The 20,154-nt window shown below is 37.9% G+C and overlaps 1 protein-coding gene across 1 annotated transcript; it reads right to left on the bottom strand.

Annotated features, from left to right (window-relative positions):
• Window positions 1–2,645: 2,645 nt before the first annotated feature.
• On the bottom strand, window positions 2,646–17,857 carry LOC128022844 (uncharacterized). The gene is made up of 3 exons (XM_052610618.1): window positions 17,553–17,857; window positions 17,149–17,471; window positions 2,646–2,834 (listed from the first exon to the last, which is right to left on the bottom strand). Exons 1-3 carry the CDS (start codon window positions 17,812–17,814, stop codon window positions 2,646–2,648), a joined length of 774 nt encoding a protein of 257 aa, XP_052466578.1. The 5' UTR covers window positions 17,815–17,857.
• Window positions 17,858–20,154: the final 2,297 nt, after the last annotated feature.

Genomic DNA, 20,154 nt, shown 5'->3' with positions numbered 1-20,154 from the left:
TGATGCACGACTGCATAAGGGGCCGTTCACATATTGCGTCTTTTGCGCACTCATATTCATTATTTCAATGTAGGCGCGCGGTATGCATGCTCATAATGGAAGCGACGCATCCGCACCACATCGAGTTAAAAACATTTAACCTTTTCAGAATGACGCAAGCGCACCGCGGGTCATGTGACAAGAACTAACCAATCAGCTTCATCCTTTCCCGTAACAACGTTGAAAGCTCAGCTAATATGAAGGAGCAGCTGATCATAGCATATGGATTGCCATTTTGAAATAAATTTAGTAGCAGAGCTACTGCAAGAGATTTTTAGAGCTGCAAATCCATTTATCCTTTGCGGAAATTTCCGCGTCATTTAACATATAATATAACATTTTATTTTTCTTTGGAATATTGTTTTAGGGTCAGTGAATTGAGAGTGTCCACAACATTAATTCCATATGGTTAAAAATAAAACAAAATTTTACATTTGATGAAGTAATTGCATGGTTTCATTGGACCCAGAACACATATGAATGTAAACATCTTAATTAACATGCTTATAATAATGCTTGAGACAAAATTGTTACGACATTAAGCTAATTAATTCACAGGAGTTTATGTTAATGAACAAGGATTTCCGAAGGGCAGTACAAAAAAAAATGTATAATAAAAAAGAAAAAAATATTTCAACAAAATAAGAATCATTTTGACATCATCCTGTTCATAAGTGTTTACCCCTGGCTGAAAAGATGGATCTCAAAATCATACAGTTTCAAATATGCACAACAGGGTGATTTTTCTGAAGAACAGTGCTCATCTTAACCATTCAGAGCAAACAAGGGACTCATGAACAACCATCATCCAGGTAACTACACACAATATTAAGAACCAGTGGTTCCCAAACTTTTGAATGGGGTTATTTTAATAATATCAACTTTTATTTTGTTTTATTTGTGGACTAAGTGTAAACATCTTTTATTTAAAATATCTTACTCAGGACAGTACTAAACAACAACATCAACAACAACAACAACAACAACAACAACAATAATAATAATAATAATAATAATAATAATAATAATAATGATAATAAATAACATTGATTTTGTATGTTAAAATTATTCACATTTTCACAGATTCTGCAATGGAATAAAGACTGTTAAACTTAATTTTGACACCTCCATGCAAGTTAACACTGTTATTAATAACTTTATCTCTTTATTTTTAGGCACCAATGTTATAACAAATAAGGAATTAAAAGTATATATGGTTTTGAAGTATAAGCTTGACATATTTCTAATACTGAGATAAAAACATAGCACAAAAATATTAATTTAAATTTTGTTTAAAAGGTACAGTATAACAGTAATGTCCCACAGCGCTTCCAACGATATAAACGTGTAGTTATGAAGAAATAATAATAATAATAATAATAATAATAATAATAATAATAATTGCTATGCATCTGTTTGCTGACATGTCTGTCTTTGTCAGCCTCTTTTAAACTTAGCCACACATTAATAAATAGGAAACCGATTATTTAGTTTTATTATCAAAGCTATCTGTCCTTTCAGATGACCTGCCTCATCTCCTCATTATTGCATATGACAGATATCAGAGTTCAGTTTCCGTCGAATTCCTGCTTGTGCTCCAGCCAACTGCCAAAAAATAATTGGTAAATGACAATGACAGAGAACCAACCTTGTTCTGATAGGCAAATTACCTGAAATCTCAGCCCTTCTGCTATAATGAAATGCTCTGGCCAAATAAATATACTGCAATAATAGCAATTTGCAAACTTCTTATTAATATTATGAAATTTAAGACCCTGTTGACGATCAGTCCCCATTCATTATTATTAGGTTTGTTATGCAAATAACACAGGGACCAATTAAACTGGCTCATTTCCATGAAAATTCTCTCCAATGCAGCTATAATGGGAGATTGCTGTGGACGGGGCTGAGTAAATACATAACCACTCCGACAGCTGTCAGAATAGATGAATATGCACTGCTAAAAAATAAGTCCTTGAGGAGGAAAGGGGAATTATAATGACTTAAAAAGAGAGGTCCGGTGACTGTGTACTGTACAACATGAAAGCTGTTTACATAGCCCATAAATACAATGGTCTATTGGGTGTGGTGATTATAAGAAAATGCGGTACACTCTTATGGAAAATGGTTCTAAACGGTGCCAAAAAAGGGTTTTTCGGCTTGTAACAATAGCATAGCCCTTTTTAGTGCTAAAAAGAACCGTTTTTATAGGGTTTCATAAAGAACCATACTTAAAAAATGCTACATAGGACCTTAATGGTGTTATAAATAACCTATTTAATGTATATATTTTTTATTCATATTGTTTTTTTACTCCTCTTTCTGCCTGGTATTACAATATCCAAAAGTGTCTGTTAGGGTTTTACATAAACACAACAACAACAAAAACAACGTGTCAATTACTTTTATTTTTTAATGACATATGAATTAGTACCAAAAATGATAGTGGTCTAGCAACAGTTATTAACAGAATACATTAATAAATGACAAATGATACTAAACAGAAATAAATACTTAAAGAAGTAAAACAAAATTGAAACTGGAAATTGTTAAATGAAGACTAAGTTCCAGTGAAGTAATGTATTTTCATAATCCTCTATGATCCTCTATCCTCTATGATGCCCCGCCAGGGTCCCGCCTGGCTCCTTCCTGGTTCCTCCCTCCGTGGCCTCTTCCCTGGATTCACCCTCCATGGTGTCTGTCTGCTGGCCCTGTCTCGGGGGTCCGTCCTCCACCTCCTCCCCATCCTCCTCCAAAAGTTGAGATGTTTTTAACTCAATGCGGTGCGGACGTGCCTGGAAAAAATGAGCGCGTTGCATCGCGTGTGCGTCTCGACCACGTCGCTTCCATTATGAGTGCGCATTCCGCGCGCCTACATTGGAAATAATGAACTTGAGCGTGCAAAAGACGCGATATGTGAATGGCCCCTTACTCTTCGAAAAATGTAACAAAGCTTCAGATTGTAAAAAAGTAGCAAATCTGTCTACTTCTTTCCACATCCTTTGCAAAATTGTCACCAACTAACCATGTTTATGGAATGTTTTTCCCTATTAAAATAAGCCAGCTCATAAAATTCTGGTGAAGTGTCATTTGATGTCGTGGTAAATACACGTAGAGACTCATGAGACCCTCACAGAAACCCCTCCTGCCAAGAAAATAATTGCAGCACCTTAAATAAAGATTAACAAAGATTAACATGCAGTTTCATGTTGTGTAACAACATTTTATATGCCGAACCTGGTAATACCTGATGTTATTATTTAACAAATCTTTTACTGAAAATATAAAGTATAGCAAGTGCTGTAGGTGACAAAGTCTCATGTCATATTTTACACTCAAGTTTGTCATTCCTGAAACTGTGGATGTGGATGTTTGGTCATCTTAAATAAGCAAAACTTTTCTTCAGATTGTGAATGGATTAATGTATGTAGAGAAATTGAGCAAAGGGCGCTCCCCTTATAGCAGAGTTGATTTTGAAAATGACTGGAAATGACTGAGCTGGCTTATCTAAAACCAGGAAGTAACTGTGCATATAGTCAATTCACCCGAGTCTCATGAGTTCAGCACACATAAATTCTATTACGCATGCTCTGACCAGTTGATGCTTCTTCTTCTTTTCTGCACATTACCCTTTAGTGCAGTTCTGCCTTTCACTGGTGTAGTAACTGTTATTTATTTTATTATTATTAGTATTAATTAATAAAATTATTTATTTATTTGAAAGAAAGAAAGAAAGAAAGAAAGAAAGACTTTCAGCAAGGATGTGCTAAACTGATGAAACGTAATAGTATATTATGACATATTATGGAACATAAATGTTATAACTATGCAAATGTGTCTTACAGACAATGTTTTATCTGGTTGAGAACTAACACACTTTATGTTTAAAAAAAAAAAAGTGTTACTGTAAATGTGTTACCCCATGCTTGCTTTTCAGATTTTCAATTACATCTTGCAAGAGCAACTTGGAGTTGTTGGCAACATCAACTGTGATTTTAAGAATATATATATATATATATATATATATATATATATATATATATATATATATATATATATATATATATATATATATATATAACCTGCAATGACAACTTGCATCTCAATTGGAGGTGTGAAGTATGCATGTCAAAAGCAACGTTTTAAAAGCATTTAAAAGCAACATTTGTGGTTGGTGGTTTGTTTTCATCCTGTTGTCTGAGCTCATGGGTGCACGAGGGTGCACACACAGCAGGACACATGCTCGGGTATGTCTCAAAATGCTCTAACAAAGATAGGTACAGTCACTTGAAATAGGAAACCACACAACACATGAACACCTGACTCCAAGTAGCATTGTGGTCAAAATCAATTCTGGCATGTATGACAGAGATAAAGTGTCTGTAGAAAAGTTAGTAGATACAAATGACAAGTGACGAGCAAGCTTCTGTCTGGACATGACAGATGACTTAACGGCAAGAGTCTTCCCTGACAGCTTCCTTCAAACATGTCAAAGATGGAAAATCACCCAAGAATAAGACGGTTGGACCCACAGATTGAGTTGACCTTTAGACAGAAGAGTACTAAAAATGAATTAAAGAAAAAAGACAACTGTTCAAATGACTCATATAAGACAGTAAGCTTTAAAAATAAAAACAAAAATAATGGTTTCACTTGGTGATATAGTAAGTAGGAGTTTTTGGTTTGAAAAGTAAAGCCCTCCAGTTCCTCTGACTGAATTAAGACTGTTCCTACTGACATTAAGTTGTACAGACAGATGGAAAATAAATGATTCACAATGCAAGTGTTAACTCCACTCCAAATAAATACCAGGATGTCATTAACAATGTTGTGAAGTAACTCACATAAGTAATGTTATTAGTTTAATTACATTTGTCAGCAGCTTAACTGTTTGGAAATTTTTATTTTTTTGGTTTTCCTGTAACAAGCTTCAGAAAAAAAGAAAACTAACTAAAAAAAAATAAAAAATGTCAGATAGACACATAGACTGTATAAAAAAATGGGCATAGTGTCCGTGGCGTCACCCGTAGACTCCTAAAGAATGTTTTTGAAGCTCAAAGAGTGCAAAGCGGGCCGTCACCATCCTGGCAATCCAAAATGGGCAAAAAGGCGGGAGCTGGTTGCTGAAGCCATGCCCACTTAGCGCGACGCTGGTATCAGCAACAGCAATCCACTTGTCACTCAGGTAAGCCACACCCTTAATTATGCAGAACTTTAAGGCTTAAAATAATTTAAACGGACGAGTTAAAAAAAAAATAATTAAAACCAATTTTACACCAACACCATGCAATGAGTATGCCATCAGTTATAATAATTTTATTAGATTCTTTCTCAAATCTTAAACAGATTCAACTTTCAGCCCCTGGAATTGAGTGTGTGCACGGTGCTGTAAAGTGGCAATCTGTCTGAAGTAGTTTGCTGGTGCGTCTCTATGCACTGTCTTGTATTCTGCTTGATGGACTTTGGCAGAACACAACAATCCAGCCCAAGCTTTAAAAGGGTGATAATCTGTGATGGCTATTTTAAAGACAACAGTGAAATGGCTGTTCAAACTCAGAAGGTTATCAGGGTCCAGCAATGGTTTTACCCAGAATGCAGAATTCACATTTCAAATCTCTTAATCCTAATTTCTTAGCATCTGCCTGTCTGTCAACATCATAGATGTAGCATTGTTATCAGTAAATTACTGGCTAACTTAACATAGATGTGCCATTGGAACTTCTTATAGTTTATGGACTTTTTTTTATGATTTTTGCATAAAATACAGATGATGAGAGTGTCAGTCTCCCCAAAGGTCAGGTGAGGCCAGACAATTTGTATGCAAATGCATAAAACTACAGCAGCTGAGTGCCTCAACTTTAAAATCTAGAGAAAGTACTGTTACTCAAGCATAGGGTTAAACATACAATAATTATGTAAACTGGCTTGCAGCTTCCAAAACATCAAGTTGATCAAGTTAATAATGCCAAAAGTATCACCAGCTGTATGATGTACTAAAGTTCTAAAAAGGTACAACTTTGTATAGCAATGTATCTCGATACAGCTTTTTATCATTATTATACACATGGTAGCACTTTATTTTAAAGTCCTTTTCTCATGTACATACTATGTAATTATAATAATTACAATAATTATAAAAAAGTAATAAACCTTAACATACACCTAAACCTAACCTTAACCCATGTAGTTACATTGTACTATCTGGTACCTTCTTGAGTAAATACACTGTAAGCGTACATACTGTTAAATTAAAATGTAACCATACATTTATGTTATTATGGTTAATGCAGTCTTATAGTTTTTATTGGCTTTTAAAGAACAGATGCTCATTTTCACTCAATATCCTGTTAATCTTGAGTACCTATAGAGTAGTACTGCATAACTCCAAAAAGTCTTTAGTTTTATTATATTTATAAGAGAAAGATAGTCTGTACCATTTTTTCCCCGGAAAAACACGAGCGCCTGGAGGCGTGGCGTGTGGGCGGAGCTAAAGAATCACGAGCGCGAGTAGGCTTTTGAGTTGAGGGCATTTGGAAGCTGTGACATTACCGTGAGGAAAAAAACATCATCCAAAACAAACCATGGCTAACAGTCAGATTCAGCCGTTTATTTATGATCCAGAATCAGATCCAGAGGCTGAAATTTATCAAGAGCGCAGCTACAGCAACGACTACAGCAGGACGTCTCTATGTGGTATATATTGAAACTGTATATATTTGCTTAGCGGTTTTGGAAAATCACTAAGTTCCACTTTATGTCGTTAAAAACACTTGCACAACTCTGTTGATGCCCTGTAAAAATAAACTCCATCCACTGGTCCCTTAACGCTGTTTTTTTTTTTTTTTTTGGTAATCTGTGCAGGGTTGTCTTGCCCTGGCAACCAAAAACACACTTCTTTTGTGACATTTCGGTTTCTCGCTCTGATCAGTGAATGTCTCTGCTCTGCTCTACGGGTGCACGCTCTTCTGGGAGAAGTGCCTTAGGACACATATAAGGAAATTCCGCTCCATCTAACGTCACACAGACCCATACTCGAAAAAAAAAAAAACTTTCCGAAACGTGTGACAAACTTTGGAACAAAAATACTCCTTCAAACGTACAACTTAATTTTTGAAACTTTGTCCATGTTTAGCATGGGAATCCAACTCTTTAACAGTGTAAAAAAATCAGTATGCATGAAAAAGCATTTCACCCCCCCTTTCAGTCTCTTTCACCATATTCCTAGCATTCACTGGTTCACAAACAATTATGATTGCATTTAAATTTTTAGGCAACTACTATTTAACTTGTTGTCTTTTTGTTTCTGGTTGAGTTATGCCGTGTTCCAAACCCCTAACCCATGTTTTTACAATCTTCTACCCATGAAAGTGCACCAGAATGGAAGTCAAACCCAAGAATTCCCACCCGTGAACTCGTACTAGATCGATGTACTCCCAGTTCCGAGCTCTGAAGTCACATAGCCCTTGAAACAACTATGGCAGCCCCTACGGATAATATTGTCTATGTACGGTATGTGGTGTTTATGCATGTGGTACACAGTGAGAAATAGACTTTAGGACAAGATAACGTTGCAGTAAATGTAAAAATCTAGCTACAGTTTCTTCCGCTCAGGCAGTTTGGCATGACTTGCCTGGAACACTACAAAGTCGTGAGTCGTGGTTTGAAGTCGCGATTTACGGGCTCAAAAAACCTCCCTGGAATGCAGCATTAGTTCTTAACAAGTACCCTTGCTTTGTTACATATAACTGAAGGTATTTACATTTATTTATTTTTATATTTTTGCCTCATTGATTTTTCACATTATAATTTCTCAGTAGTTTAAATTTTATTATCAGTGAAGTTATTTTATCATTTATCATTTAATGATTATTTAACATGCAATTTCAAACCATGTTATTGAAATTATTATTATTATTATTATTATTATTATTATTATTATTATTATTATTATTGTTGTTGTTATTATTATTATTATTATTATTAATTTTTTTTTTTTTAAAGAAATAAGTCATTGCTGTTGTAACAATTGCTATAATGGCAGATTTTTAAATGTGCCACTTTGACATTTTGTGTTGATTTAAGACACTGGCATAATGAACATATCATATATAATATAGGAACTATAAACAGCCTTGTAAACTGATGTCTGCATTTAAATATAGAAGTATTCATTGATGAAATAATACTACCTAATGAAAAAAAAAAATAGTTTTTGGAACGTTAGGAAGGACAGATTAAAATTATACATTGAAATCACTTATCCTCACTCCTCAGATCGTAATGCATACAGAAAGGGGGCCAATTGAATCTCCGTATTGGGCCAGGTCGTTTTGTTTCGGGAGGCCTTCAATATTTGTGCAGAAAGTATAATAATCTCTCGATGTCTGCTGCCATTTTGAATCCAAGGGCAGCAAATACATGACTGCAGTCCAGCTAAATGGGCATAATACTTCACCGCTTTGCAAATTCATGAAACTCCATCCCAGGAAAAAAAAGTGATAGACTCTTGGGACACTGTTGGAAAAGAGGCATTTTTTTTGTTTTATTTTTTTATTTTATTGCTGTTGCACCCAAAGATGGAGGTCAATGGAAGTGAGTATAGCAGATTCACTTTGCATGCTGATTTAGGTGGCTCCCTTGTTGCAAGGCCTTAATTGTGCCTTCCCCATAAAAGATTTCAATTTGTGAAGTGAGAGACGCTGAGGGCCTAAAATAATCATGCTTGTTCCAAAGCCCTTAAGCTCATGTTATGATGAAAGCAAACTGTCAGTTGCTAAACAGAAAAACATTATAGTCTTTCTTTTTCGGAAAATGCACTTGTCATTTCATATAGGGGATATACGTATCTCCCAGCCGGCAACATAACACTTTCTGTCACTTTCGCTTGGCTAGCACATATCTCTTAAAGTATAAAGAAATAATTCACTACATTGGCTGCTATTCGGGTCATGGCTCGATGCCAGCTAGGATTCTGTTCAACCCCTACAACCTTTTTTTTTTTTTTTTTCTTCAGCGAGAGCATGGAGGTTTGAGCACAATCCGTGATTACAAGGATTAGATTGGTTTAAAACCAAGGGTGCCCAAACAGTTTACTCTGAAGGGCAACATTCATGCAATTTCAAATATCACTGGAACATGGGGGGACGAAGGGCTTTGAAATAGCTTGCTTGAAAAGGGCCTGGTGCACAAAGGGGCCCTGGCAGGGGGGCGAGGGGAGACCTGGCGCCAATGCCGTAGCAATTTCAAAATGAGCACAGCAAAGTCAACTGTGAATAATGTCATTTGGATGTCCGGGTTGACGCAGGGTTCTGGAGAGCTGCCGAGAGCCCTGTTTTGCGAGCCCCAGATGAACTTTCGAAAACTCACTGAAGTCAACGATGCATGTCAGCTCTTGATTAAAGGAAAACACACACTTCTAATTAGTCTAATTCTGGGTACTAATTTGTGAGGTCATTAAGGCGCAGGAAACTAATCTCTATCAAAACCCAGCAAAGCCGTTTAGAGCGACTGGTTATACACGCTAGAGCTGAATGCTTTTAAGAATGCTGAGCCGACTAAAGGGCTGGATTACCACTCTGACAGATAGTGATACAGCAACGTGCTTTCACCACAATGCACAGATTAGCATTTGGACCAGGCAGCCATGAATTTTTATGCCTGTCTTCATAAGAACCATGATTAAAACATGAAAACATTAAGCAGCACAACTGTTTTCAACATTGATAATGCTAAGGAATATTGCTGCTTGAGCACTAAATCTCTAATGTCTAAAAGGTTCATGTATCAAGGTAAGGTAAAGTCTACTTTATTGTGCCCACAGGGAAATTAGTCCTGAATCTCCTTCCTGAAGGTAACGTTTCAAATTCTGGATTCAAAATGTGTGTTGTATTATTTAAGCTCTTGTATGCCTCCCTAAGCACTAATTTTTAATACAGGGTCTGGAGGTAAGAATGCTTCTTCATGTCCATGGTCTTCATGGCTATTCGAATAATCTGTGTAAGATTAGTCTTTAACTGCACTGCCAAGTTACCATACCACAGATGTATTCCATATCAAATCACATTCTCCAGCACAGCTTGATAGAACAACCACATGATCTTACTGTTAACACCATAGAGTCTCAGTCTTCTCAAGAAATTCAGTCTCTGTAACTCAGAACACAGACTATAAATTTAGACATTCCATGTCAATGAACATTCAATATGAATACCAGAGTATTTGTAAGAGGATATTTGCTTAATAGGAACATTATGGATAAAAACTGGGCTGTGATCTCTAATTGACTTGGGATCAAAGATCATTTTCGCGGTTTTCTTCAAATTGTCAACAAGACGGTGCACATCACACCATTGAATTTTACAGCATAGTTGTTGGTGGTTTTCCTCACACATCCGTTTGTGTACAATGTGAAGAGGACTTGGGAGTTCACACACCCTTGTGGGGCTCCTGTACTAATGAATTTAGAATCCAATATTGTCCCATTAACCTTTACCTGTTGTGTTCTGCTTGTTAAAAAGGAAAAGTACCACTTAATAATAAAGTGAAGTGACATTCAGCCAAGTATGGTGACCCATACTCAGAATTTGTGCTCTGCATTTAACCCATCCAAAATGCACACACACAGAGCAGTGAACACACAAACACACACTGTGAGCACACACCAGGAGCAGTGGGCAGCCATTTATGCTGCGGCGCCCGGGGAGCAGTTGGGGGTTGGATGCCTTGCTCAAGGGCACCTAAGTCGTGGTATTGAAGGTGGAGAGAGAGCTGTACATGCACTATCCCCAACCACAATTCCGTCCGGCCCAAGACTAGAACTCACAACCCTTTGATTGGGATTCCTACCCTCTAACCATTAGGCCACGACTTCCCCTTAAACAGATTTACCTTGGTTTTCTTTAATTTATTCAACAGTAAATAAGGCTGTAGTGAATTAAAAGCTGAAGTAAAATCCATAAAAAGGAAGATTAGAGCCAAACCAAACTCATCTGTTATTCAGAAGGGCAGAACGCCCATCAGAATGAGTATCCAGCTGCTAGTTGTGCCTCAAGCCCATCTATCTACTGCAAGGCTCTTTGTAATCACCATCATTAACAGAGCTCACCTGTTATGTTCCCCTTTCCAACCTTGATTAAGACCCACTGAGTGGCTGAAAGCGGGTGTATGCGCCAGGATGTAGGGGCTATTCATGAAAAATGGGGAGATTTGGATCTATTTGCAGCCATCAAGCATCTCTAACAGCCAGGAAGAGATGGACCAGCCTTGTGTTGTGTACAGTGAGAGTTGGGGGGGATCCATCGCTTTCAGGTGAGCCAATGAAACATGGAAACCAAACCAACAATTGAAAGTATTGAATGTTCTGGAGAAGGTAATTAGAGCCTGGATGTTTTCACTAACATTTGAAATAGGTTCAATTGCTTATTATTTTTAAGTCATTTCTACAGAATCCTTGCCAATTCAAGAGTTTTGTGTGAGGGCGGAACAGTTCTCAAAACATATTTTGCTTATGTTCAAGTGGGGCTCAAATCTGCAAAGTTGACAAATAGAAAGCTGCATAGCTGGAAAGTTTCTGCACATTTTAAAAAAAGGGGCTACTAGTAAACCATCTACAATATTTGCAAATGTTGTTCACAAATAAATAAATACATAAATAAATAATATATGTGTGTGTGTGTGTGTGTGTGTGTGTGTGTGTGTAGATTAATGTTTAGTGGTATTTCCACAAATCTGTGTTCAGGACAGATCATATGGAAGCACCAATGGATGAACCATGGGGAACACCATTTGGGGCTTCTGATTTCTGACTGTCACTGGTTTTACACGGTGTAGCTCTCGTGGTTATACAACTGTTGGTGTTCGTGTGTTCACAGTTGGCCAAATGCAATTCCTGTGTAATACCTGGTCCATAATGAATTAAAAAATTAAAGTATAGGATTTCTAGAATACACAAATATTGAAAGTAACAAACAACGATATCTGTGATCAGCTTTTGATTAGAATTATTGCCCACATTTAATGATCACATGGAATTAGAGTCAGATTAAACATGGAGCTAGACTAAAATTTAAACTAAATCCTGATAAATTCAGAACTGCATGTAAAAGACCAAATATGCATTAAACCTTCGAACAGGCTGCTAGATTCTGCTTTTTGGGCTGGTGGTTGGATTCTTACACATGGCAGCAACTCATTTAGGCCTCTATATGTGGTGAAGATGACTTGCCGAAGTTCAAAACAAGCATCAGAATGGGGAAGAAAGGGGATTTAAGTGACTTGGAACGTGGAATGGTTGTTGGTGCCAGACTGTTGATCTACTGGGATTTTAACAAACAACCATCTCTAGGGTTTACAGAGAATGGTCTGAAAAAGAGAAAATATCCAGTGAGTGCCAGTTGTGTGGACGAAAATGCCTTGTTGTTGTCAGAGGAGAATGGGCAGAATGGTTAGAGATGATAGAAATGCAACAGTAACTCAAATAACCACTCGTTACAACCAAGGTATTGTCTCTGTGAACGCCCCTTCTCGTCAGGGATCAGGTGGAACTAATTATCACTCACCTGTGTGCACTAGAGTAGAAAAAGACGCACGCATTTCTTATCAATCTGTCAGCTAGAACCGGCAACAACGCCAGTACAGCGCCAGAAAGGAAAGCGGCAATTTCATCAAAATTTCCTGAAGCTGTGCGGAATCTGGCACCAATTCAAAAGATTGAACAGACAGCCGGTGAGATTGCCACGTTAATCAGATTTTGTTGTGTCACTTGTAGATTGTTGCACGCTGATGAGGCGTTGAGGTGAGGGCGGGAGAAGACACCTGTGTTTATGCGCTGTAGTATCTGTGTGTTGTAAATATTCACGTGGTAGTTTACGGAATGTATTGTGTAAATAGTGGTTGGTCAATATTAGTGCAGTTTGACTCATTTAGTGATTTAATTTTGATATGTGTTCTGATGTGTGGGATACTGAATTGGTTGTTTGTAAAGACATGGTTTAAGAGTGTGCATGGTCCTACTTTCATATAACATTTGTCTAAAATGGAAATCCCAAATATTTAAATGCTAAAATTGTAGTTTAATGGGAGTGAATATGTATTGTAAGTATTTATATGGGTTAAACTCACTGCTTAACTATTCAATTGGTGAACGATTCATTGTGTTTGGTTAATTATGTAATTCATGTTATCTCCTGTAGTTTAAATTGTAATTTAATATCTGATGAATTCAAACTCAAATAATTATTTTAGAAATCTCTCTATTTACAAACGCATGTTTAGAGTCAAGCTGATAATTTGTCATTTTGAGCCCTGTGTGTCTGGTTTTACAAAAAATGTGCAACTTAGTAAATCGTTGGTGTTTTCTGGTTTAAGGTTTTTCACCTGTAAATATCTGGGATGCAAAAAGTGAAGACAAAATAAAAAACGACAAAGATGCAACAGAGGCCTGGTTATTGAGTGAAACCCAGTTTAATGTTCATGATTGATGCCTCCCTATCAAGTGAGGGTTAAGCACAGCTAAAAAGAAAAACACTTGACCGGTATGCAGAATACCATCTCTGAATGCACAACACGTTGAACCTTGAAGCAGGTGGGCTACAGCAGCAGAAGACCACAGCATGGATCTATCCTACCTTGTCTCAATGGTTCATGCTGGTGGTGTAATGGTGTAGGGAATACTTTCTTTGCATACTTTGGGCCCCTTGGTACAAATTGAGCATTCTTTAAACACCAAAGCCTACCTGAGCATTGTTGCTGACCATGAGTAATGCACCATGTCACAAAGCTCAAATAATCTCAGACTGGTTTCTTGAACATGACAATGAGTTCACTTTACTCAAATGGCCTCCACTAATACAATAGAGCAGCTTTGGGATGTGGTGGAATGGGAGATTTGCATTATGGATGTGCAGCCGACAAATCTGCAGCAACTGCATGATACTATGATGTCAATATGGACCTAAATCTCTGAGGAATGTTTCCAACACCTTGTTGAATCTATGCCATGAAGAATTAAGGCACTTCTGAAGGCAGAAGGTGGTCCAACCTGGTACTAACAAGGTGTACCTAATAAAGTGGCCAGTGAGGGAGTGGGAAGTTGTGGCCTTATGGTTAGAGAGTCAGACTTGCAATTGAAAGGTTGTGAGTTAGAGTCTCTGGCTGGCAGGAATTGTAGGTGGGGGGAGGGCATATACAGTTCTCTCCCCACCCTCAATACCACTACTTAGGTGCGACTTAGGTGCCCTTGAGCAAGGCACTGAACCCACAACTGCTCCCCGGGCGCCACAGCATAAATGGCTGCTCACTGCTCTGGGTGTATGTTCACAGTGTGTGTGTGTGTGTGTGTGTGTGTGTGTTAAATGCAGAGCACAGATTCTGAGTATGGGTCACCATACTTGGCTGAATGTCACGTCACTAACTTTATATACAGTACTGTGAAAAAGTCTAGTATTTTTTATAATAGTATTTTCACCAACAAAAAATGGTTTTAATTCAGTTATTTCTATCTTTTGCTGTAGTGTGTCAGAAGTCAATATCAGTTTGCACAAGGAGTCTGACAACGGCCAACTGAGACAGACTAAATCCAGAAGAACTGTGTCAATGTTTCCAAGACACTTCAAGAAACCTACCTGCAAAGCTACCTTAAAAACAATGCACAAGTGCACCTAGGACAAAAGCTTTACGCATAGTGTGGCCACACATTATGTTGATTTAATTTAGTTAAGTTAATATAAGTTAATTAATAAAATCTATTTACGCCATTATTTTTGATGGCATCCTCACTTTACAGCATTTTTACACAAGTGCCTAAAGCTTTGCAGGTTTCTTGAAGCGTTTTGGAGACATTGCCACAGTTCCGGATTGAGTCTGTCTCCATCTGTTCTGTTTCTTCATTTTATTCGAGACAGACTGATGATGATCAGATCAGATCTCTGTGTGGAGCACTGGCTAATGTCAAACTCCTTGTCCATTTAAGGGCAAAAATATTGTTTGGAAATGTAAAATGATATTTGCTACTGGCACACTACAGCAAAATATAGAAATAACTGACTTAAAAAGATTATAAAATCTTGGTGAAAATACTAGTGGCCTAAGACTTGCACATTACTATATGTGTGTATATATATATATATATAATGGTGTAGTTATAGCATATACCAGCAGAGGCTAAATGGCTTATGCTAACTAGCCAAACATTGCCCCCTTTGATCAGAAGACAGAACCAACTCTCTCTTTTAGTAAGATAAAGTAATTAGGGAAGTAGAGAAAACGGGTCTTTTGCTATGCATGGTGACCATGACCATGATAATGAGTTTTTGGATATATTAGGCAGTAATGAATGGGACACACTGATTTGCCCCCATGTTAGCATCAGGCAAAACAGGTGGATCTGTCAGTCACACCAATGGGGAGTCAATCGAAGCTTGTAACCTCAAGTCTTCCCTCTGCTTTGTGATGGAGTCTTTTTTTTTCAAGCATCTGTGAAAACCATACTTGTTTTATTAAATCGATTATAGTGGCAAATTACATCACAAACAAATAAACAAGAAAGCATAAATGTTGAATCAGGTTGTTCACTCCTATAGGAAATTGAATTAGACTGAAAGGAATATGAATTTACTCAAAATGAATTCCATGATATGCACAGCTGCTGCATTCTAGGAAATTAAGTGTTCTTCCATCCTGGACCGCAAAAGTTTATAAAAAATGATGAAATCAATAAACTAATTAAAAAGATGTACCTTCAAACTTGTTTTCTTTCAAACAAGGCATTGTAAAGCTATCAGTTTATCTTGAATAAACTGTATTATTTGAATTTCAATTAATTCTACTCACAGTTTAAATTTTGAATAAAATTCTGTATCCCATTGTCTACCTCAATTAAAACTCAGTAACGGAATATAAAAGTAATGTATATAATTTGTAATTAAATTCTAAATGGTGCACAACCTTGAAATCTACATTTAACACGGGATTCAATTGACCAGATTTATCATTGCAGCAGTCAAATAGTGTTCAGTTTTGTTAATAAGGCATAATGAATAATTAGCTTCATTTAAAGTGCCCCCCATTAGTCTCTCAAAAACCCTCCTTTTTGTGAGTCTCTGCTCTGATTGGTCAGATGGCCCAGTCTGTTGTGATTGGTCTACTGTGTATAGCGCGTCAGAAACGATATGCTCATTGCCAAAGTTCCATATTTTGAACTTTCAATAGAAAATCTAAACATCAGTTTTTATCATACTTGTGATTCATTGGAGCCAGCTAGTCCAAATAAACAGGGTACCGAGCCATCTTTCAACTGTAAGCATTTAGTTAATCCTGCGTTAAAGTCCCCAACATTTATTTACTGTATTTCTTTAAACTCCCCATTAGAGAAACAGTCATCAGTAAAATAATGTGTTTGTGGGTGGGGTCAAGTTGTTTGCTGCCAGTCAAACGTAGAACATAGACGGGAATTATGACTGAAGAAGAGATCGCTTAAAGGAGGTGAGTGGGGATAGGATCAAGTGGACAAGTAGTAGGATGATTGGACAGGAGAATTTTGGAGACGTCCATCTCTGAGAGTGGGGAGAAGGAGGATAAAGAGTGTGCATCGGTCATTGTGAAGTTTTCCTCAGTCTGTGGTGTGGAGAATTGGTCACTGATGGATCTTGTCTTATTTGTGAAGAAAGCTGCAAAGTCGTCCACTGTAAGAGTCGATGGAGGAGGTGGAGGCGGCGGATTAAGAAGAGAAGAGAAAGTCTTGAAGAGTGTCCGAGCGTCACAGCAGCTGTTAATTTTGTTGTGGTAGTAGGATGTTTTAGCTGTGAAGACATTTGCAGAGAAGGAAGAGAGGAGAGATTGATACACACTGAGGTCCGTAGAGTTTTTTGATTTCTGCCATTTCCTCTCTGCAGCCCTGAGTTTAGAGCGATGTTCACGGAGAACCTCGGACAACCAGGGGGCAGATGGGGCAGTGCGTGCTGGTCTAGACAACAGTGGGCAAAAGTTGTCCAAGCAAGATGTTAAAGTGGAGCAAAGAGTGTAGTAGCACTGTTCGTGTCCAGGGCTGAAAACTGAGAGAATGGTGGAAGAGAGGATGAAACCACAGCAGATAGGCGAGATGGAGAGAGTGACCTGCATTGGAGTGGGTGCCACTTCAGGAGTAAGTGCTAGGTTAGCAGTAATGAGGAAGTGATCAGAGGTGTGCAGTGGAGCAACTGAAGAGGTGTCCACAGAGCAACAGCGCGTGTAGATGAGGTCAAGTTGGTTGCCCAATTTGTGATTCGCTGTAGTGGACACTAGCTTGAGATCAAATGAGGTGAGCAGAGTTTTGAAGTCAGCAGCCTGGGGTTTATCTAAGTGGATGTTGAAGTCACCAAGCAGTACCAGAGGAGTACCATCTTCAGGAAAGTTTGATAGCAGCACATCCAACTCCTCCAAGAAGTTTCCCAGTTGACCTGGAGGATGATAAATGACCACAAAGTGAATTTTAACAGGGTGGGTTACAGTAATGAAATGTGATTCAAATTAACCAGTACCTGTAGGTGATGGCTGAAGTTCAAATTTCCATTCTTTGGATATAAGGAGACCCGTACCTCCACCCCTCCCAGTGGTACGAGGAGTGTGGGAACAAGTGAAATTAGTAGAGAGGGCTGCAGGGGTGGCAGTATCTTCAGGTTTGATCCAAGTCTCTGTCAGTGCCATGAGGTTGAGACCGGAATGGGTAGCAATAGAGGAAATGAAGTCTGCTTTGTTAACTGCAGACTGGCAGTTCCAGAGACCAACTGGAATAGAGAGCATAGTAGTAGAGGTCAGAGGGACATGGCGTAGGTTTGTCAGACAGGCCTTCATGCGACGTACATAGCGTGCTCTCCGAGTGATAGTAGAGATCTGAAAGCACATAGTGACTACAAGTGTAAGATATATTTGAGGACAAACTATACAAAGAGTGGAAAAAAAGAGAAGCAATACTCAGGTGCCCTGTCGGTGTCCTTGCTTGGTGGAGTCGTGCAGGTAGAGTCGATTGTCTTTACACTCGTCGGTCTTCACACGAGGAGGGTTCACACGAGGGTTGCCGCGACCGCTGACCGCTGACTAGGTGAAACCTAGTGCTTTGTATTAGCCTGATTACCTGTGATTGCAGTCAGCTGGCCACGCCTCACTATTTAGCAGATCGAAACCAGGCAGTCCCGCGATAGGCAAACGCAAAACCAATCGCCACTTTCAGCAAGTATTAACCACGGTAAGACACACCCAATTTAAACCAAAAAACTTTCCTAGCAATGATGATCACACACTAGTCTGATGAGAAAACAAGACAAGACACTCACAAGCTGCTGTCCTTCTATGTTGCTCGCTTGTTTCTTCTTGTAGCCGTCACGGAAGTGGGATTCTAATTACTAATGACTCATTTAGGCTGTAGAGTCGATTCTTTATTATATAAGTGGGAGACAATAACTTTTGTCGCAAATCATGCACTTATGGCTTTACAACTTTGCTGATAATTTACATTCACATACAGCTGCGTTGCACACAACATGAAAGGCAATATTGGAGCTGGCATAATAGGGGCACTTTAAAACAAAAGGGGAAAAAATACAATGGCTTTAATTAAATTGCAGCAATTTTTTTGCGCATTTAATGCCTGGTTAAACTGGATTTCCAGTGGTAAAAAAAAAAAAAAAGAAAACAGGTTTTTCTACTGCACGAAAAGTTGGAATGTAAAAAGTACAATAAATCTGAACTTTTTCCCCAAACTTGTCCACACTGTTTGGAATTGTTGCCCCTAAATTATTGTTTGAGCTAATGTATGTAAATTCTGCCTTTGTCTCTCTTGCATCATTCAAAGGCATCAATCATTTGCACTCATCCCTTTCTCTCAGCTTTCTCTCTCTCTCTCTCTCTCTCTCTCTCTCTCTCTCACTTACCATCAACGACTTGCAGACATCAAAAGAGATGAGAACGCTAATGATTGAGAGAACTGGAGGATGGAGGAAACAGCTGAAGGGGACAGCAGATTGATGGAGGGCTGTCAAACATGATGAGCACGGTGCAGCTGTAGTCATCCTCTTTACCCAGCTGCTTGGCATCATGGGGTGAAGCTTAGGTGACCCCCGAAATATCGCCCATCAGACACCCTGACCTAAATCTGTCCTGACTGTTTTCTCGACAGGGGTCTGACATACACTGAGACGAAACTCAGCGGTTAGGGCACTGATGTGACTGATAATATGACACTTGTCCCAGTCTACAGACATGCATTCATTAACCTGGCAGTAGTTAGATACCGTAAGTCAAGAAATCTTCATTGGTACACATGACTAAATTGAATGATAAAAATTCAAAAATTCTATTAAACAGTGACAGATGGATCATTTATTCATTCATTCATTCATTCATTCGATTAATTCATTCACCCAAAAGATATTAGCAAGTATCTTGTTGAGAAGTAAATTAATATTAACTGTACCAATAAAAGATCGAAACAGGTTGCTTAAGTACACAACAAAATATTTGATTAAAATAGTCTTGTGAATGACACATTATAATATCTTTGTTCACCAACACAACATAAAAAAATAATAATAATAATAAAAAAATAATAATGTGCAGAATAAATAATATACTTTGAGAATGTTTGGTTATATATGTGGACTGAGATTAAAAAAAAAAAAAAAAAATTTGCCCTATAAAATTTTTCAGATTTCTGTACCAGTTATGCAGTGATAAAACTCACCTAGGGTATAGCGTTATGAAATATGTTTATTTATTTATTTATTACATCTGAATTATACACCATCGAGTATAATACTCTGATGGATAAGGTCATGGTATGGGTTAGGATCAGCTTCTAAAAGCTGTATATAATAACAGTAGAAGTCTATGTAATATCCCCATTTAGAGTGATGTGTAAGTGTAGTAAATGTGTGAGAGAGCGAGGGGGAGAGAGGTAGTAAGTGTGTGTGTGTGTGTGTGTGTGTGTGAGAGGGAGGGAGAGGGAGAGAGATGCTAAATCTAAGTAAGTGGTCTGGTTTGTCTGCTCTTTACAATACTATGTCATGAAAAAGGAAGAAAATGGTCAAAAAGATGTTTTGCAAGAATAGATAGGAACTTTGCTAAACAGGCTATACTCATATAATA

Source organism: Carassius gibelio, chromosome A11, assembly GCF_023724105.1.
Source record: "Carassius gibelio isolate Cgi1373 ecotype wild population from Czech Republic chromosome A11, carGib1.2-hapl.c, whole genome shotgun sequence".
Lineage (NCBI taxonomy): Eukaryota > Metazoa > Chordata > Actinopteri > Cypriniformes > Cyprinidae > Carassius > Carassius gibelio.
The sequence above is the reverse complement of the archived record's forward strand: the minus strand, read 5'-3'. Positions and strand labels throughout refer to the sequence as shown.

Excerpts from the sequence above, each read along its gene's own strand:
- LOC128022844 (XM_052610618.1), bottom strand. The coding sequence starts at position 17,814 with ATGCTCTCTATTCCAGTTGGTCTCTGGAACTGCCAGTCTGCAGTTAAC. Across the intron at positions 17,472-17,552 it reads ACTTCAGCCATCACCTACAG|GTCAACTGGGAAACTTCTTG; the intron begins GTACTGGTTAAT and ends ATCATCCTCCAG. Across the intron at positions 2,835-17,148 it reads TGGCACCCACTCCAATGCAG|GCACGTCCGCACCGCATTGA; the intron begins GTCACTCTCTCC and ends CATTTTTTCCAG.